Source organism: Protopterus annectens, chromosome 2.part0, assembly GCF_019279795.1.
Source record: "Protopterus annectens isolate FY-2018-M chromosome 2.part0, PAN1.0, whole genome shotgun sequence".
In the NCBI taxonomy this organism is placed as follows: Eukaryota; Metazoa; Chordata; order Ceratodontiformes; family Protopteridae; genus Protopterus; species Protopterus annectens.
In genome coordinates this window covers 968206603-968223162 of record NC_056728.1, presented here as the reverse complement: position 1 = coordinate 968223162, position 16560 = coordinate 968206603, and the positions used below count along the sequence as shown (strand labels likewise).

Below are 16560 nucleotides of genomic sequence, written 5' to 3'. Positions count from 1 at the left end.
TTTGGTTGTTCCCAAACCACTGATGTCCTACTCCCACTGATAATCAAAACATGAAGGAGGAAATTAGTGAGCACTATTTCTACTTTATTGTATCAAGACTCCGTGGTTATCAGTTCCTCATGTCCTTTTTTGTCAACTACCAGGTCAAAATATTAAAGCACATCTGTGGATTAATTACATTTTATTTCCCAAAGTCTTTCACACTCCCTTGTTGGGAGGCCAATGTTTGACAACATCTTAGACTAGTTTGGTTATGACAGTAGACCTTATGAAGAGAAAGGTGTGCAGAGAATTTGGTGGCAGTATTTGACATTGACTAAGGTTATGTTAGCTTTTTGGTTCCCAGAAGCTCTTTTTGGACTTTATATTAAAGGTTTACTTTCAGTACCAGTTGTGAAGATACATGGCTGTTTATCATGTTTTAATCTTTTTAGAGGATATAGTATGATTGTCCATGGTCTCCAATTTTGCTTGCTTTGGTGCAGTGAAAGGCTCATGGTACAATTTGTAGATCAGGTGTTTGTGGGTATCATGTGGGATGAAGGGAGTGCATATTTCTTTATCTGCTGATGTTGTGCTTAAAGAAGATTTAGGCAGGCTGCTTTGCATCTTGGAAGGAGTTGGCTGTTACTCTTGATATAGATAAAATGAAGACTAGAGCAGCTGTGGTGCACTTGTGAATCTTCTGGATTGATTAGAAAAGTTTCTCTGGGATGGTTCCCTTGTTAAATATTTAGTAATTTGTAGATGGGGAATTCTGTTCATAAGATATAAAATAGGTGACCAAAAAAGGCTAAATTTATATGATGAAGATTGATAGGGTTGAAATTTAAGTGCAAGGCTTGTATGTTTTTGTTTTGGCTTTACTATGTGTATTCCAGACATCTCCTTCAAATGCACTAAGTAACTTTTTAAACCTAGATGGGATAGGGTAAGGCTGAAGTGGCTTAGGATAAACTAATAGCTGAAGATGATGGGGAGATGAAAATTTCAGAACAGTTTTTAGATCATGAGATTTAATTCAACTGGGTGATTATATACTGAAGCTGACCAGTGTTAGATTGTAATCAGACAGTTCGATAGTTTCATTTGGCATTATGTTGGGCAGATGCAGTCTGTCCTGAAGCAGATGCTTTGCATATTAAACATTTTCTGTGTGCAAACGGTTGGACAGACCTGACTGTGCTTGTTGACGATAGTAGACTGGAGCACAAGTAGGATGCTAGTATGCAAAAGTGGAGCACAAGTAGGATGCTAGTATGCAAAAGTGAAGGACAACCGAAGATCTTTTATCGACTACAATTACATATACCTATGGAGCACTTGGTCACTGATTAATTTTAGGATTAGGTTAGACGGTGCTTTGCAAATTAAATTTAAAGGACTTTTGGGACTTCAATATGTTTATATCTTACTGAGTTATTGGCTTAGTACGTCATCCTTGCCCCAATGTGAGAGAGATGTTTCAAAATAAATCTTGATTAGTAAGTTGTGCTATGTATTAGTGGAAATGGAAGTTAATGTAATACTTAAAATGAGATGAGTGGAGGCGTGTGCTGAGTGAATATTTGGAATAAAGCAGTTGATCTTTTGTTTACCACTGTATGCTGCCAAGTCTAGAGGGTTCAGGATTTTTGCTCAGCAGTGTGTATACAGGTATGTTTATACACCAGTTAAGTTAGAGGGTATTTTCCCAAGCAGATCCACTATGTTGGAGATGCACCTTAGGGACATGGGAGGATATTTCTTGGTAATGTCTAAGTCTGGGCAGTATTAAGCACTGTGGAGAGTAATGCCAAGAGTGTTGGATAATACATTGGTGCTTACTGAAGCACTTGTTGAGTTATAGCAAAGCATTGAATAGATGACAAAATAAAGAAAGCTTGTGTTTGATATTTCAAAACCTGAAAACTTGAAAGCAGACGCCATATTTAACCAATGTTGGAGGATTTAGATGAAATTATAAATGAGGTAGCTCAGAGAGAGGGAGACGGAGACTGTTAATAAAAAATGCTCCTGGAGGACTTGTGCTGCTTGATGGTTGTCACAGCATCTATATTAAAATTAATGGAAAAAAATCGTGATCATTGTTAAATATTTGAAAATTTGTTTATTTGTTTTTACACTTTATTTGTTATTGTTTACATGTGTTGAGATATTTGGTTAACTGAATTGAGGTTATGAAAATAATTACTGGGTGTATTTAGTACATTGCCTACGTATGTCTCTCCATCTCACTTGACTCTATGGTAGAGTGTGATCCAAATGAGTCTAAAGTGTTAAAGTATTTAAGCTGTTAAAATATTTTGGTCATCTCTGTAATATATTTTTCTGTTGAATTTTGTTAATGTTTGTAAGTGTGTTTAATTTTTTATGTATGATATAGTTAAAATGTAAATTTCAATATCTGATATAAAGATACTTAAAATAATTGATATTCAGATTGGAAGACCCAATTATTTTCTAAGATTCATATAATGAAGGAAATCCATTCCCCATGACAGAAGCATATTTTGTTTCCAGGCTCTGCAAGCACACCTGGTGACTTTACTCTAGGAATGATGAGAAAATAATGCAGGCTAGCTTGACTGTATGGTATACAGGGATATAACCTTCACTAGAAGCCTGATGACCCAAGTTTGAATAGTCAGCTGGTATGTTGGAGTAGTCATTTGTGGGAGTGTGAGAGTTAAAAGTCGATGCCAGCTTTCCCATCCGGGGGAAAGGAAAAGCAACTTCCCATGTTGAGCAAGACAATGTCCAGTACCAGGGTTGTGGGTAGGAAGTCCCAAGCAGGTGAAATTATCCCTCATTAGCATGTGGTGAGGGAACACCCATGCATGCAGAAATTGTAGGCCTGACAGTGATGTGGATGGTCACATCAGCCACGAGTGGCAAGTTAGTGGTTTAAAAGGACTGCCTTTATTGCCAGGATATTGGTAAGGTCACACAGATTCATAGGTAGGTACTAGGCTATCTGCCTGAAGGCATTTATAAGCCTAGCCAGAATGTGTTGACTTTTGCTGTCCCCTTAGATTAGTTCCCTGTGCCTCTGTCAAGCAGAGCCATTGAAGTGATCCCTGGGGTAAACTTTGTTTCTCTTCCACTCGTCAAGATTTCTCTTGACGAGGGTTAATGAGGAGCTCTGCCTAATGTAGATTGGAATCTTGTTCCAGAGCATGGGAAGTCTCTGAGACAGGAATCTATCCCTCCAGCACTTCCTATTTATTGTTGTGGTGAGGTTTAGATCCTTGGAGCGTGTGGCTCGAGGGGATATGGTTTTCTTTAGGTCGAGCATGTCCATCAATTCTGGGTTGGACAGGGCCTTGTATGTCAGGCAGACATTACCTCTGAGTAGGTGGTATGCAACCGAGTACAGCTGGAGTTTCTTCAGTCGTGCTGCATAAGGCATCTGCTTGAGGCCAGTGATCCTCTTGGTGAGGTACTTCTGTGGTCTTTCCAGTTGTTGCAGGTGTCTTGTAAGGTGCATCCCAAATGGGGCATTGTACTCTATGATGGGTCTGATATGTGCGTAGAGGGGCCCAATGACCTCTTTCCATCTGGATGCTAACCCCTTTGTGATTAGGTGGGCCACATAGAAGGATTCTCTAACCACTTTGGCATTGTGATTATCAAAGGAGGGGCTACCATCTCCAAGATCGCATTACAGTGTAGGGAATGGGAAATGTCCTGTTTCCGCTCCGCCGTGCACTGCAGTGCTATCTCGGAGTTGCTATATTTAAGTAGGGGGGTGCAGGGGGGGTCTTGCCCCCCTGCTTAAAACCCTTTCACTTTACTTTTTCTTTGTTTTATTACATTTTCGAACACTTAAATGTTCGATTTCTAAAGGTCGACCTTTAGAGATTCAAACATTTAAGGATTCGTCAATGTAATATAGACCCTTGAGTATGTTTTCGTGTATTTGTGTTTTATACCTGTGCTGGTTTCATAGGTCTATGTGAGACTGGTGGTGTGATGCAAGTAATTCCCTTCTCTTCTTGACTGCCTGGTCCAGTCTTGAGTTGAGAGGGCTTAGCCTCCAGTTTGGCTGTATAATTGCATCTCTCAAATGTATTGGTGTTTGGTGGAAGGAGGAGAGGGTTGTCTATGTACATGAGGCAATTGTAACATTGCCGCAAAATGCCCAGGTTCACCACTTGGGCCAGAGAGTACACCTGAAACTGCCCTTTGGACATGCCTGGATAGGTACAGTGAACTGTTTTACTGATTGGCTGGAAAGGTCGAATAGAGAGCTTTGTCCTTCTCTACAGTATAGGAAGGTCTAGTGCTAAGGTTTATTAGTGCTTGCTATGAGTTGTGTGCAAGTGCCGAGATGAGAAGTGAATGATTTGAGTACTTAAGTTGAAAGTTTGTCTAGTTCCAAGGGAAAAATTGAAGTGTAGACTTTGTGGAGCTGAGAATAGTTATACCCTAGCTAACTGGCGCTACTCGGTGCGCAAAACCATGCAAATGCGGGTTTTATAGCAGGGAAATGAAAGAGAAATTAGCCCAAAATGGCCAATAAACTACTAATTCCTGGGCTGAAACCACTCCTCCAGGGACAGGCTGCTCAAAGCTCCCCTCTCTCACAGTGAACAGAGAAACTTCCTTCTATCCAAGTAAGGTATGGGCAAACACAGAAACTTGTAACACAGCCCTGAATTCATCACTAACCTTAAAACTGGACTATACTAGATTAGAAAGGCGGGAAAAACGTATATATTTTTTATTTCAGAAAATAAAGTAGATACAATCAAAAAAAGACTTTAAATGCTCAGAAATGGTTATCACACTTGTGTTGAGCCTACAACAGTTAAACAGGTAATTTAAACACAAAAACGACTTTGTTAAAGTGCAGGCAGTAAAATAAGTAAAATATGTAGCTGAAACAAGCCTTTTAAATCACAGAAACTCTAGAAAATTGGTGTTTTAGGCTGAATTAGCTAAAGGCAGCAAGAAAATGCAGAAAAATTATACTTAAGCCTTTCACACTTACCTTTCTCCGTTCCCGGTGGTGCCCTATTGGACTCCAAAGACCAGCTATAACAATCTACCATTTCCTGCCTGTTTACCCACTTACCTGGACAATTTGGACATCCTTGGACTAAAGCCAAACTAACCAAGACTATCTCTCACAAAGTAATTATTTTTCTTGCCTCTTCCTCTACTATATGTATATATAATCCAGCCCACCTCCCAAGTGTGTTAATCAGACTGCCATATCTGCCAGGAGCCATACTCCCCCCCCCCCCCCCCACACACACACACGTCTACTACCACTGTACTCCACTGCCTGTCTTTAGGATACTGCAGCTTCTACTACTAAAGTACTCCACTGCCTGTCTCCAATATACTGCAGCTCCCTACCTCTATTCTAGCACCCCTCCATCCTCTCCCTACTTCATTACTCCTCTTTATTCTATATCCCACAGCTACGAACTCTCCACAGGACAGTTACAAACTTTGCCCACTTGAGGGCAGCCTTCTCTCACCTGTACCTTCACGGCATTCTTCTTCCTACCTTTTACTTTATATCTTCCTCGTTTAAAGCATTTTTCTCCTTCATTCTCCTCTTCCTCAGACCACACAAACCCTTGAACGTGTCTCCTTTCCTGGTCCTTATTAACTCTTCACCTGGCCATCCTCTCCACCTCCACTACTCCCAGACTACTTCCTTATGCATCCTCGTGTCCCCTCTTCCCCTCTCTCCCCCTTCCACTTACTCACACTATCTCCCGCTCTTACACTCTTCCTTACTGATTGTTTTTATCACTGCCTTTACCCTTCTTGGGTTAGGTTTGCCCCGCTCAGTTTGCCTTACGGGCTCACTCCGCTCCCCTACCCTACCCTTAATTCCCACCCACCCCCACTACATCTAGACTTATACCCTCATAACCCCACCCAATTCCTCTCCAACTACTTAACCCCACCCTTTCCTCTTCCTTGTTCCCTCCCCCTCAAACCCTTCCCTCCACTACTACTCAAACTTCATCCACTTTGAACCCTCCACACACCACTCACCTCACTCTTTACTAAATACTAGAACTCCCTACAAACCAAAACATGTCCCCAAAAAATATACTCTTCTCCACTCACCTAATTCTCTTTATAAACCTAACCATCTACTACCTCACTCAGCCTTAACTCCCTATCTCACACCCCACTCTTCCACACAACCCTTTCTCTCAACATACCTCACTCCTACACAGCCATACATATATCTCCTACACTTTATCCCATCAATAACAATCTATGCTTTCACTACAAAATTATCTTAGCTTACAAACTTTCTAACCACTCCCTCCCAAACAATTACCCAACAGCGAACAATATCTATCAAACCCCAAAAAGCCCCTACCAAATAAAGCAAATTCTAACATCTCTTCTATTATCTGGAGATGTTCACCCTAACCCAGGCCCAAACACCTCCTCCTCTACCTCTAAATCTATTACATTTGCATCCCTTAATGCACAAAGTATAGCTAACAAAATTCATAACCTTCACGCCTGGCTGCACCATAATAATCCTGATATCTTAAGCATATCCGAAACCTGGCTAAAACCTTATATCAAAGACAAGGAGATAGTCCCACCTAACTACTGTATTATCAGGGTGGACAGAACCAGCAAAAAAGGTGGTGGAGTAGCCCTACTCTACTCCTCTTCTCTATGCATTACTCCCTACAATAAAGCTGTTCCCCAATTTAACAATGCAGAATTAATAATTGCTCAGCTTCAGTTAAACAAGCGCAAAAATATATGTATTGCCTCTCTCTACATTCCCCCTGGAGACAATATCTCTACTCTTGAAGATATCCTCTCCTGGTTCTCAACCAATATAGCTAACAAAACCATCATAATGGGAGAGACCAACATCAATTGGTCCTTCACTCAATCCCATACCCCCTCCATTAACATCAACCTATATAACTTTTCCCAACTCATCAACTCCACCACTAGACCCTCTAAAGACTTCACCACTGGCAGTATTATTGACTGGATCTTAGTCTCTCACCCCCACTGCTACCCTGATAGTGGAACTCTCCCTGACTCATTAAGCAACCACCTTCCCATCTTTGCTACACGCCTCCCTTCTCCAGTTCAAACTACCCATAATTACATTTCTTTCAGACACCTAAAACACTTCAACCCAGAAGCCTTCTCCAACTCCTTAAAATCACTCAACTGGTGCCCCCTAAAAACTCTCCCCCTCGAAAGTGCAATCACTCACTTTAATACCTTCCAAAGCCTTTTAGATATTCATGCTCCATTAAAAACCAAAAGAATAAAAAAGAAAACTACCCCTTGGCTAACTAAAAGCACATTGAAAACCATGCGATTAAGAGATATAGCCTGGTCACACTATCAGAAGCACAAATCTCCCACTATCCTTAATGAATACAAAACTCTTCGCAATACAGTAAAAAAGCTTATTTCGACAGACCGTCAAAACTATTACTCTTCCCTCCAAAGTAAATACAAATCTGACCCACAAAAATTCTGGAAAGGTATAACATCCCTCCTAAAACCCGGCACAACTGAAAACCCAAACCCCAACCCAGATGTGCAAGACATTGAACTCGCCAACAAATTCAACTCCTTTTTCATTGACTGTATCTCAAAACTTACCTCTTCCTTCTCAAGCAACCACCCACCCCCTACTACCACCTGCCCTCTTCCTACACCCCCCCTCTTCTCCACTCAATCACCCTACTACCTCACAAACCCCTATATTCTCACTGAAACCAATCCCTACCTTCACTGTAAAAAAAAAAAAAAAAAAAAAAAAAAACTACTAAAGAAGCTAAAACCATGCACTAATGCCCCCGATAACATCCCCTCACACTTCCTTAGCATATCTGCAGATGCCATCGCCCTCCCAATTAGTATCCTAATAAACCGCTCCATCCAAGAAGGTCTAAAACCATGCACTAATGCCCCCGATAACATCCCCTCACACTTCCTTAGCATATCTGCAGATGCCATCGACCTCCCAATTAGTATCCTAATAAACCGCTCCATCCAAGAAGGTCTTGTTCCACAAGTCTGGAAAAAAGCTTTGATCATTCCCCTTCATAAAGGAGGGAATAATTCTAGCATTACCAACTTCCGGCCCATCGCCATCCTCTCTCCCATATCAAAAATTCTAGAAAAATGTATCCATTTACAACTCCTTCCCTATTTATTAGACGGTAATCTACGAAGTCCTACCCAACATGGCTTCCGCCCTAATCATAGTACTATGACAGCCCTCCTTTCATTCCTTGAAACTGTGAATAAAGCTAAAGACTTGGGGTATCACTGTATCTACCATCCTTCTTGTTCTCTCCAAAGCATTCGACACCATCTCCCATAACCTACTGCTCACTAAATTGTCAAAGCTAAACCTATCACCTGCAACTCTTAACTGGTTCACCAGCTATCTCTCAAACATTCAACAAGCTGTCAAATGGAAAAAAGCCATCTCCTCTTTCCTACACACCCCCACAGGGGTCCCACAAGGCTCCATATTAGGCCCCCTCCTGTTCAACATCTTCATAAATGATTACTATCACTCTTATCCCCCATGCTAGTATCATCCAATACACTGATTCTACAATCATCTGTGCAGCCTCTTCCATTCCAACCCTTCTACAGTTCACCCAAGAAGCATTCTCCACCACAGAACTGTGGATGAAAGATAACCATCTTGCACTTAATGCAGCCAAATCAAAATTAATGATATTTACCCCCTCTAAAACACATTTGATAAACAACTATTCTCCATCACCAGTCAGAATAATACTCCACTTGAACTGGTATCCGAAACCAAACTTCTAGGAGTTCAAATTGACAATAACCTTAAATTTGAGTCCCATCTACTAATAAACATAAAAAAACCCACCAAAAACTCGGCCTGCTCTATCGACGCAAGCAATTCCTCTCAACAACCAAACTCACTCTACTACATTTCTCTTACCCTCTCTCCTTTATGGTGCCCCCCTTTTTACTAACCTACAATCATCTATTAAAACTAAACTATCTACCTGCTACAACAAAATAGCCAAATTTGCCACTAGTACCAAAGCTTCAACACAACACACCACTGCACACCACTTCATAAACTAAATTGGCTCTAACTTCCCAACTACCTCTCCTACACTCAACTCACATTTGCACACAAACTCATCTTCCAACCATCCCTCTGTCCCCACCCTTTCTTCTACCTTTAAATTCACCAGACTCAGACCTCTCAGATCCACTAATCAGAACCTAATAGTAATCCATAGACCCCTTCACCCCCCAGGACAAAAGCGCCTCTCTTTTTTCCATAGCTCGATTATGGAACTCCCTACCTCCCTCCATTCGCATCATCGCTAGCCTTCCTACCTTTAAAAAAACACTTCACTCCTACCCAACATCCAGATGGGAATGCTTCTGCTACCTCCCCACATAATCATTCTCCACTTCCTCTATCCTTATTACTTTCACCTCATATATTTTGCTCATAATCCTATCCTAAATATCATCTATCAACCTTAAAAAAAAAAAAAATGTATATAACTACACTTATTTTTGTGGATAATTCTACTGTTTGTAAACTTTACCTTGCTATGAGTTGTATACTATGTAATATATATCTCTGTAACATGTATTCTTGTTGGAGCTTTTCTCCCCAGGACTCCATTGAAAATGGGTTCACTTGGCCCAATGGACCATCCTGGTTAACCAACAGCAAATAAATAATAAAATAATCACTCCAAAGTCTCTTTTGTCTCTCTGTTGCTGTAGAGCTCTGCAGGGCACCAGGCAGGAGCTTGCTGAGCTGTATACAAGCACAAAAACCATGCAAATGCAGGTTTTAATAGCAGGGAAATGAAAGAGATGGAAATTAGCCCAAAATGGCCAATAAACCACTAATTTCTGGGCTGTAACCACTCCTCCAGGGACAGATAGGCTGCTCAAAGCTCCATCTCTCACAGTGAAGAGAGATACTTCCTTCTGTACCACCTCCACGACTGCCTGGATGATATTAACCATATTGATTCTATTATTCATACAAAAGTAAATGCATTTTATTAGCACAGAGTCAGAAGGCTGATATCGAACAGTATAATTTGTAGTTTCTGGATGAAACTTAGCTGTTCTCCTAACAGATAGTGACATAATTCACCTTTCTACAAGATCAAGGAAAGACAAGTTGCTCTAGTGTCAGAGTAGTGAAGTCCTATAGCAGAGTTATTTGCTGTGGCGGCTTTTCAGTTGAAAGACATAAGGAGAGGGGGAAGAGAATAGTGAACCTGTAAGACAAAGTGTTTTTAAGCAGATTCCTTTTTTAATGAAAGCCACTCATTTGTAGGGCAGCAAATCCAAAAATGAGCATGAACCCCAGGCAGCCTGCATATCACTGGGGATTCCAGGGACCTGCTGAACAAATCACATTTCATCAATGTTAGAATTTCTTTACTTGCTGCCTGTGACATACAAACCTTATTTTCAGTTCTCTCCCATGATGAGTGGTTGAAATGGTTTGGAAAAATTGAGAGTTGGGGGCCTTTTAGAGCAAGATAAAGTACTTGTGCAGGATTTTATGGACTTCGTGTTAAAAAACCTCATGGCCTTTGTTGGTAAATAAAATTACAGGAGTAGTGATGGGGGCTGCATGTGCCCCCATTTTTGCAAATGCTGTACTCAAGTGGGAACTCTACACTCTTTAAGGTGCCATTATTTAGTGGTTGCCTGGGTTACTGTAGATATATGCACAATTTTATTATTTATGTGGAAGGGCGCTACCAATGATATTTTTGGCTCTAGTGGAGATGATGGGGTCCAGTACTAATTTTTTGAGGTTTACCTGCCATTTGGATGTGCAGTAGATCAACTCTTTAGATATTGATATCCAAAGGACAAGTCATGGTTGTTTAGAAACCTTGGGTATACAGGAGGCATACATATTGTAGTTCATTTTTGTCCTTCAGAAGTTGCCATTCTTTTCACCAAAGGAAAGGAAATGTGAAAAGTCTATTTATCAGAGTTTCAAGATTGATTTCCAATGACACCAGTTGTTTAGATGAATTCTCAGTCCTCAAGAACATGTTTTTAGACCAAGGATACCCCAATTCCCCTTTGGACCATGTTCAAGCCGAGGTATGGGAAGGGAGAACGGAGAGGTGTGCAGCTGTTATAAAGGGTGGCTTGATTAATTCTACCAGATTTAACCAGAAGAGCATTAATAAATTCACAGATAAAAAGTGCTGTATCCTTCAGTATTCCTTGAATGTTAGGAATATTGAGCAGATTATTTGCAAGAACTGGTATGCTCTTTCCTGTAAGAAACTCAACAGCTGGTTAATAGCCAGCCCTCATTTGCATACAAAAGGAAGCCCAACATCAGAAATTTATTGGAGAGACCTCGTCTTGACCTAGTTTCTAGACTGCTTTTTGACTCTGAAATGTGTGAGACTTCCTCAATGCCTCAATGTTACATTGAGAACAATTTTATGGGTCCCTTAGTGGACATCATCATGAAACATGCAAAAGGGGGCAAGTTTTATTGCTTTTCTGAAAGGGTGGTATACATCATTGTTTGCACCCAATGTCAAGTGTTTTATGTAGACAAAACCAACAATCTGTCTGCATGTTTGTTGTATACAGATGGCCGACAGCAAGAGCATCCTTGCTAGGCATTCCCTATCCTGTCTAGGTTTTAAAAGATATTTAAGTTTTTGTTTGTTTGTTTTGGAACGGGTACAAGCAGCTACCTACACAGGGGATTGGAAGAACAAACCATTGCACTGTGAAATGTTGTGACAACTTAGATTAGACACCACATATTCACCGGGAATTGATGGCATTTCTGTTATCAGTGAACTTAAAATGAGAGCTGCTTCCAAGTTGTAAATAGTGTTCATCTTGTATTTACTGTTTAAGATTTTCCTGGCTTTAGTGCTCCCTGTCTCCTGATAGGGTGTTTTTATGGGTGAGGGGGGGGGGGGTGTTTTCATGAATTTCCTTTAAAAAAAATTTTTTTACTTCCTGTTTCATGGTTCTGATGTCTTCTATGTAAGAAGAAAGTGCTAAACCCTGACTTTATGTGCAAGTTTTTTGTTTTGTTAAATTTCTGAGTTTACTCTGCTGGTGTTCAGTTCTTCTGTTCCATTAATAAATGTTCATAATGCACTCTGCCTTTGTGCAGCATTAATATATTTCCTTAAAAAAATAGTGGAAAATACAGAAAGTACTGCCCTTTAAAGTCAGCGGAGAGCCAAAGTTTGTGATAAGAAAATAAAAGTAAAATGAAATAGAATTTCCAGTAAACTGCATTTTCAGAGCAGACTACAGGTAAGTGCAAAAAGTAGTCTCACATGATTTTTTTTATTGATGAAGTGAAAGGGCACTTTTTGTCAATTCTCTAGGATGTGAAGGAGCCCATGCAGAAGTTGCTCCAGTGTAGCAAACAGTAACAGAATAAACAGGAACGAGCCATTATTGCTGTCCTGGTGTATTGAGGGTGAATGCTGGCCAAATGGAATGAAGTCTCATCTTAATTGGAGATTTCATAGGCCTCATTTTGTAGGTCAGCAGCAGCAGTCTTTCAGTGGCTTGCCTGGCTGCTGCATTATGGAGATCGTTGGAAATTCTCTCTCCATGTGTCAAGCAGAAGCCATCATAATTGGAGGCCATGTGATCCTGTCCCCATTCACACTCCCTTCCACTTCAAGGTGCCCTGCCCTTACCAAATATTGGTTTTGATAGATGGCTCAAATTTTCTGTATCAAAATAAAAATATTTCAAAAAGTCAGAGGCCTTAACAAACCAGAGAGGGTCCAGCTTCTACTAAGGGAACTTGTGCTAAAATATGGAACAACTCAGGCTCATATTAGACTTAAGCGACAATAACCAATTTTGAACCTAAGTAGATGGAGTGAATCTGTTCTTGCCTGTCAAGAGGAGATCAGATATACTTGGGATTCCAAGATACATACCTGCATGTCAACAGTTCTGGAGGAGTAAGAGGTTCTTTCCCTTGCAGGTAACAGCTAGACATTCCCAATTTCAGTGTCTTTTCCCTTTGCATTATCCCTTTCCTACAGGGTATTGACAAAGTGTAAAGGTGCAGTTGCAGCAATTAAGAGGCAGGAAGTCATAAGGACTGTTGCACGCCTGTAAAACTGGCTTCTCCCCACTCATTAATTGATGGCAGACTGGAATTCTCAACTTCTTTGATTCCAGAGCTTGGCGGTAACCGTAAATTCTGAGAAGATGGTGTCATCACTGACCCTCAAGTTTAATGGTTGTTTGCCGGATATAATTTGCAAGGTCAGTCTTCTGTGGTAGAAAGATTAAAGAATGTTACTTGGCAAATTGTGTGTGGTGTTTTTGGACCCCGCCTATCCCTGGCTGTCAAGTTGTCTTGCGAATAGGCTATTTTTAGCAATATGTAGCTATGTTTTTGGACTGTGCTAAAAATGCAGGAAAAGTTAGATGGATTGTAAAATATTACTTGGCAAGATTTTTTTTTTTTGGGGGTGGGGGTTAGATCTAAAGGTTTATTATTCCCACATCATCCTGCAGTGGTGTGGGATAAAAGCTGATTCATCCTGTTCTTATAGCATTATTATTTAATTTTTGTTTAACTTGTGATTGATTTCCTTGTTAAATAAATGATTCCCTCAAAAAGCAGAGGTGGCAACCGGGATCATCTTTTGTTTGTGGTTATGCAATCTCATTTATTGCTGAATTAGAAAGGAGGTTCATGTTCTGGGGAACATTTCAGCATTAAGCAGGATATCTCTCACCTGAGCACATTTTAAAATGTTATATTCTTGAAAAGTTTATAAAACAAGATCTTGGCAGTATTTGATATGTACTTATGTTTTATTGATTGTCTGATTCTAACCATGTTTTGCATTGTAAAATTAATGCAGTATGAAGAAAAGTTGGATGGTTGTTTAAGAAAATGTGAAATAAGTAAGTTGATTCCAAGATGACTGCACTATGAAAGCAGTTTGATTAGAGCAATCAATGTGAAAATAGTGGAGGTAAAAAAAAAAAAAAAAAGTAAAAGCTATTAATTTTGTTAAACTGTTACTGGTTAATCACTATACTGTCTAGATGCCAGCAAATAGTCTGAGAAGAAAGTAAATTAGAGAAGAAATGTGGTGGTAAAGGCATTTAGCATCTGTTCATAGGTTCATGGGTATGTACTAGGCTGTCGGTCCTAGGGCCTGTACAAGCCTAGCAAAACTAGGTTCCCTGGCTTTCACCACCCAAGAAAATTATTTTCCTGTGCCCCAGTCGAGCAAAGCCACAGCAGTGATCCCCAGGATGAATTTCTGGTATTCCATCCAATTGTCAAGATTTCTCTTAGAGGGCTAATGAGGAGCTTTGCTTGACATGAATGGGTAGCCTGTTCCAGAGCATGGGAGGTCTCGGACAAGAATCTGTCCCTCCAGCATGTTATGTTTGTTGTGGTGACAAGGTTTAGGTCCCTGGGGCGTGTGACTCGGAGGGATTGTCATTTCTTTGTGTAGCATGTCCATCAGTTCTGGGTTAAACATGGCTTTGTATGTTAGACAGAGGTTTTCTCTGAGTAGGCGATATGTGACGGAGAAGAGCTGGAGTTTTTTGAGACTGTCTGCATATGGCAACTGTTTGAGGCCAGTAATCCTCCCAGTGAGGTATTTCTGTGGCCTTTCCAGTTGTTGCAGATGTCTTGTGAGGTACATGCCAAATGGGGCATTGTACTTTCTAATGGGTCTGATGAGGGATGAGAGAGGAACGATTACCTCTTTTTCTGGAGGAGAACCCCTTTGTGATGTCTGCCACATAGGATTTCCTGACAATTGTGGTAACGTGATTATCAAAGGGAGAGACTACTCTAAACCTGTCTCCCGAGGTCTCTTATCACACTTTCAGTGTTTAATAGGATTCTACTGCCTATGTGGTAGTTCATGGGTACAGTGTTTTCCCCAAAGGGGATGACAATGCACTTCTTGGCATTGAGCATCAGGCTATGACTCTGACACCAAGCATCCGTCTTGGTGAGGCCTCTTTGTAGGATGCCCACATCCTTAGGTGAATTAATCATCTGCGAATTTCACTAGCCCGTGACCAGCTGTATTAGCCTGGACTTCAGAGAAGCAGATACCGAACAGGAGAGGATCCAGGACCGAACCCTGTGGTACTCGGCTTGTCACTGGTCTGAAGTCAGATTTGGAGTCTGCTGGTTTCACTGTGTGGGTCCTGTCTGTGAGCCAGTTGGCCACCCATCTTGTGACATAGAGATTTATGCCCAGTCCAGTGAGTTTATCTATAATACCAGAGTGGGGGATGGTGTCAAAAGTCTTGGCGAGGTCATGATAGACTGTGTGCACCACCTTACCTTCATCTACGGCTCTGGTGACTGCTTCAAAGAAGTGAATCGGGTTTAGGAGGCATGATCTACCTTTTACAAACCCAAACTGAGTGGGGTCCAGAGTTTTGAGGCTGCCTATGTCTTTGTTTATAAGCTCCAGGATGGTGTGTTCCATGGCCTTGCAGACAGGGTTGTCAGGCTAATGGGGCGGTAGTTCCCGGGGTCAGTGGTGGCACCACCTTTGTGGAGTGGGATAACAGTCACTGTGCACCCTTCCATAGGTACAAAGCCTGAGGTGAGGCTGTTGAACATGGTACTTGGGTGTCAGTTAGTTATGTAGTTCATGCAGAATGCAGCCTGGGATGTTGTCCAGTCCCATGGATGCAGTGTTCTTGACTTTGGAGAGTGCGGTCTTTACTTGTGCGTCTGATTACAGGGGGGTTGCAATCTTCCATTATGGGGACAGGCCCTTTGGTGGGTGGGGGAGGTGAAGCTGGCACTGAACCTGCCTGCCAGGATGTTTGCAGTATCAGTTTGTTCAGTAAATGTAGTGCCATTGTGTTGTAGTTCAGAGCAGATCTGAGTGTTGCCATTAAGATTCTTGACATAACTGTAGAAAGCTTTGTGGTTGTCTTTGGAATCCATGGTGATTTTATTTTCGTAACTAGCTTTGGAGGACTTTGAGGGATCTCAGCTTCTTGCTGAGGCTGAACAGGGAGTTCTTGCAATCTTGGGATTTTACTCTGTTTAAAAAAAAAAAAAAAAAAAAGTTTCTTCCTTCTGTTTTAGAATCTTGTGGTACATCAACAAGCAGAGAGGGACTCACTCTTACCCCCTGTGCAGACAAAGCATGATACTTTGGTCCATAGCAGCTTCCATGGGTATTCATCTGACATTTCAGTTTCTTCCAGGAAGGCTCAACACCTTGGCAGACCGGATGAGCAGGCAGGTACTGGATCCTCAAGTGGCAAATAAACAAGACCATCTTTATTTATTTATTTTATTTAGTTATTTAAATTTGTTGACCGGGAGTGTCCGACTGGACGTGGGTCCATTTTCAGCGGAGGCCCGGGGAGAAAAGCTCCACAGTAAAATAAACAGACAGTAGTTACATTGGATTACATAGTGATTAACAATTTAACATAGAACTTACAACATATTTACAGATGAAGAACATAGTACATCAGTAGACAACTAGAATCTTTATCTGTGAAGTGCATACC

General features: G+C 41.0%; 2 protein-coding genes across 2 annotated transcripts in view; both read left to right on the top strand.

Moving 5' to 3' along the window:
* Window positions 1-16560, top strand: part of LOC122792798 (annexin A3-like) — an 825182-nt gene that overhangs the window by 71593 nt on the left and 737029 nt on the right. The gene's annotated exons all lie outside the window — the stretch shown is intronic.
* On the top strand, window positions 6155-8751 carry LOC122793327. Its single transcript, XM_044061222.1, has 2 exons — window positions 6155-7916; window positions 8031-8751. Exons 1-2 carry the CDS (start codon window positions 6860-6862, stop codon window positions 8354-8356), a joined length of 1383 nt encoding a protein of 460 aa, XP_043917157.1. The 5' UTR covers window positions 6155-6859; the 3' UTR covers window positions 8357-8751.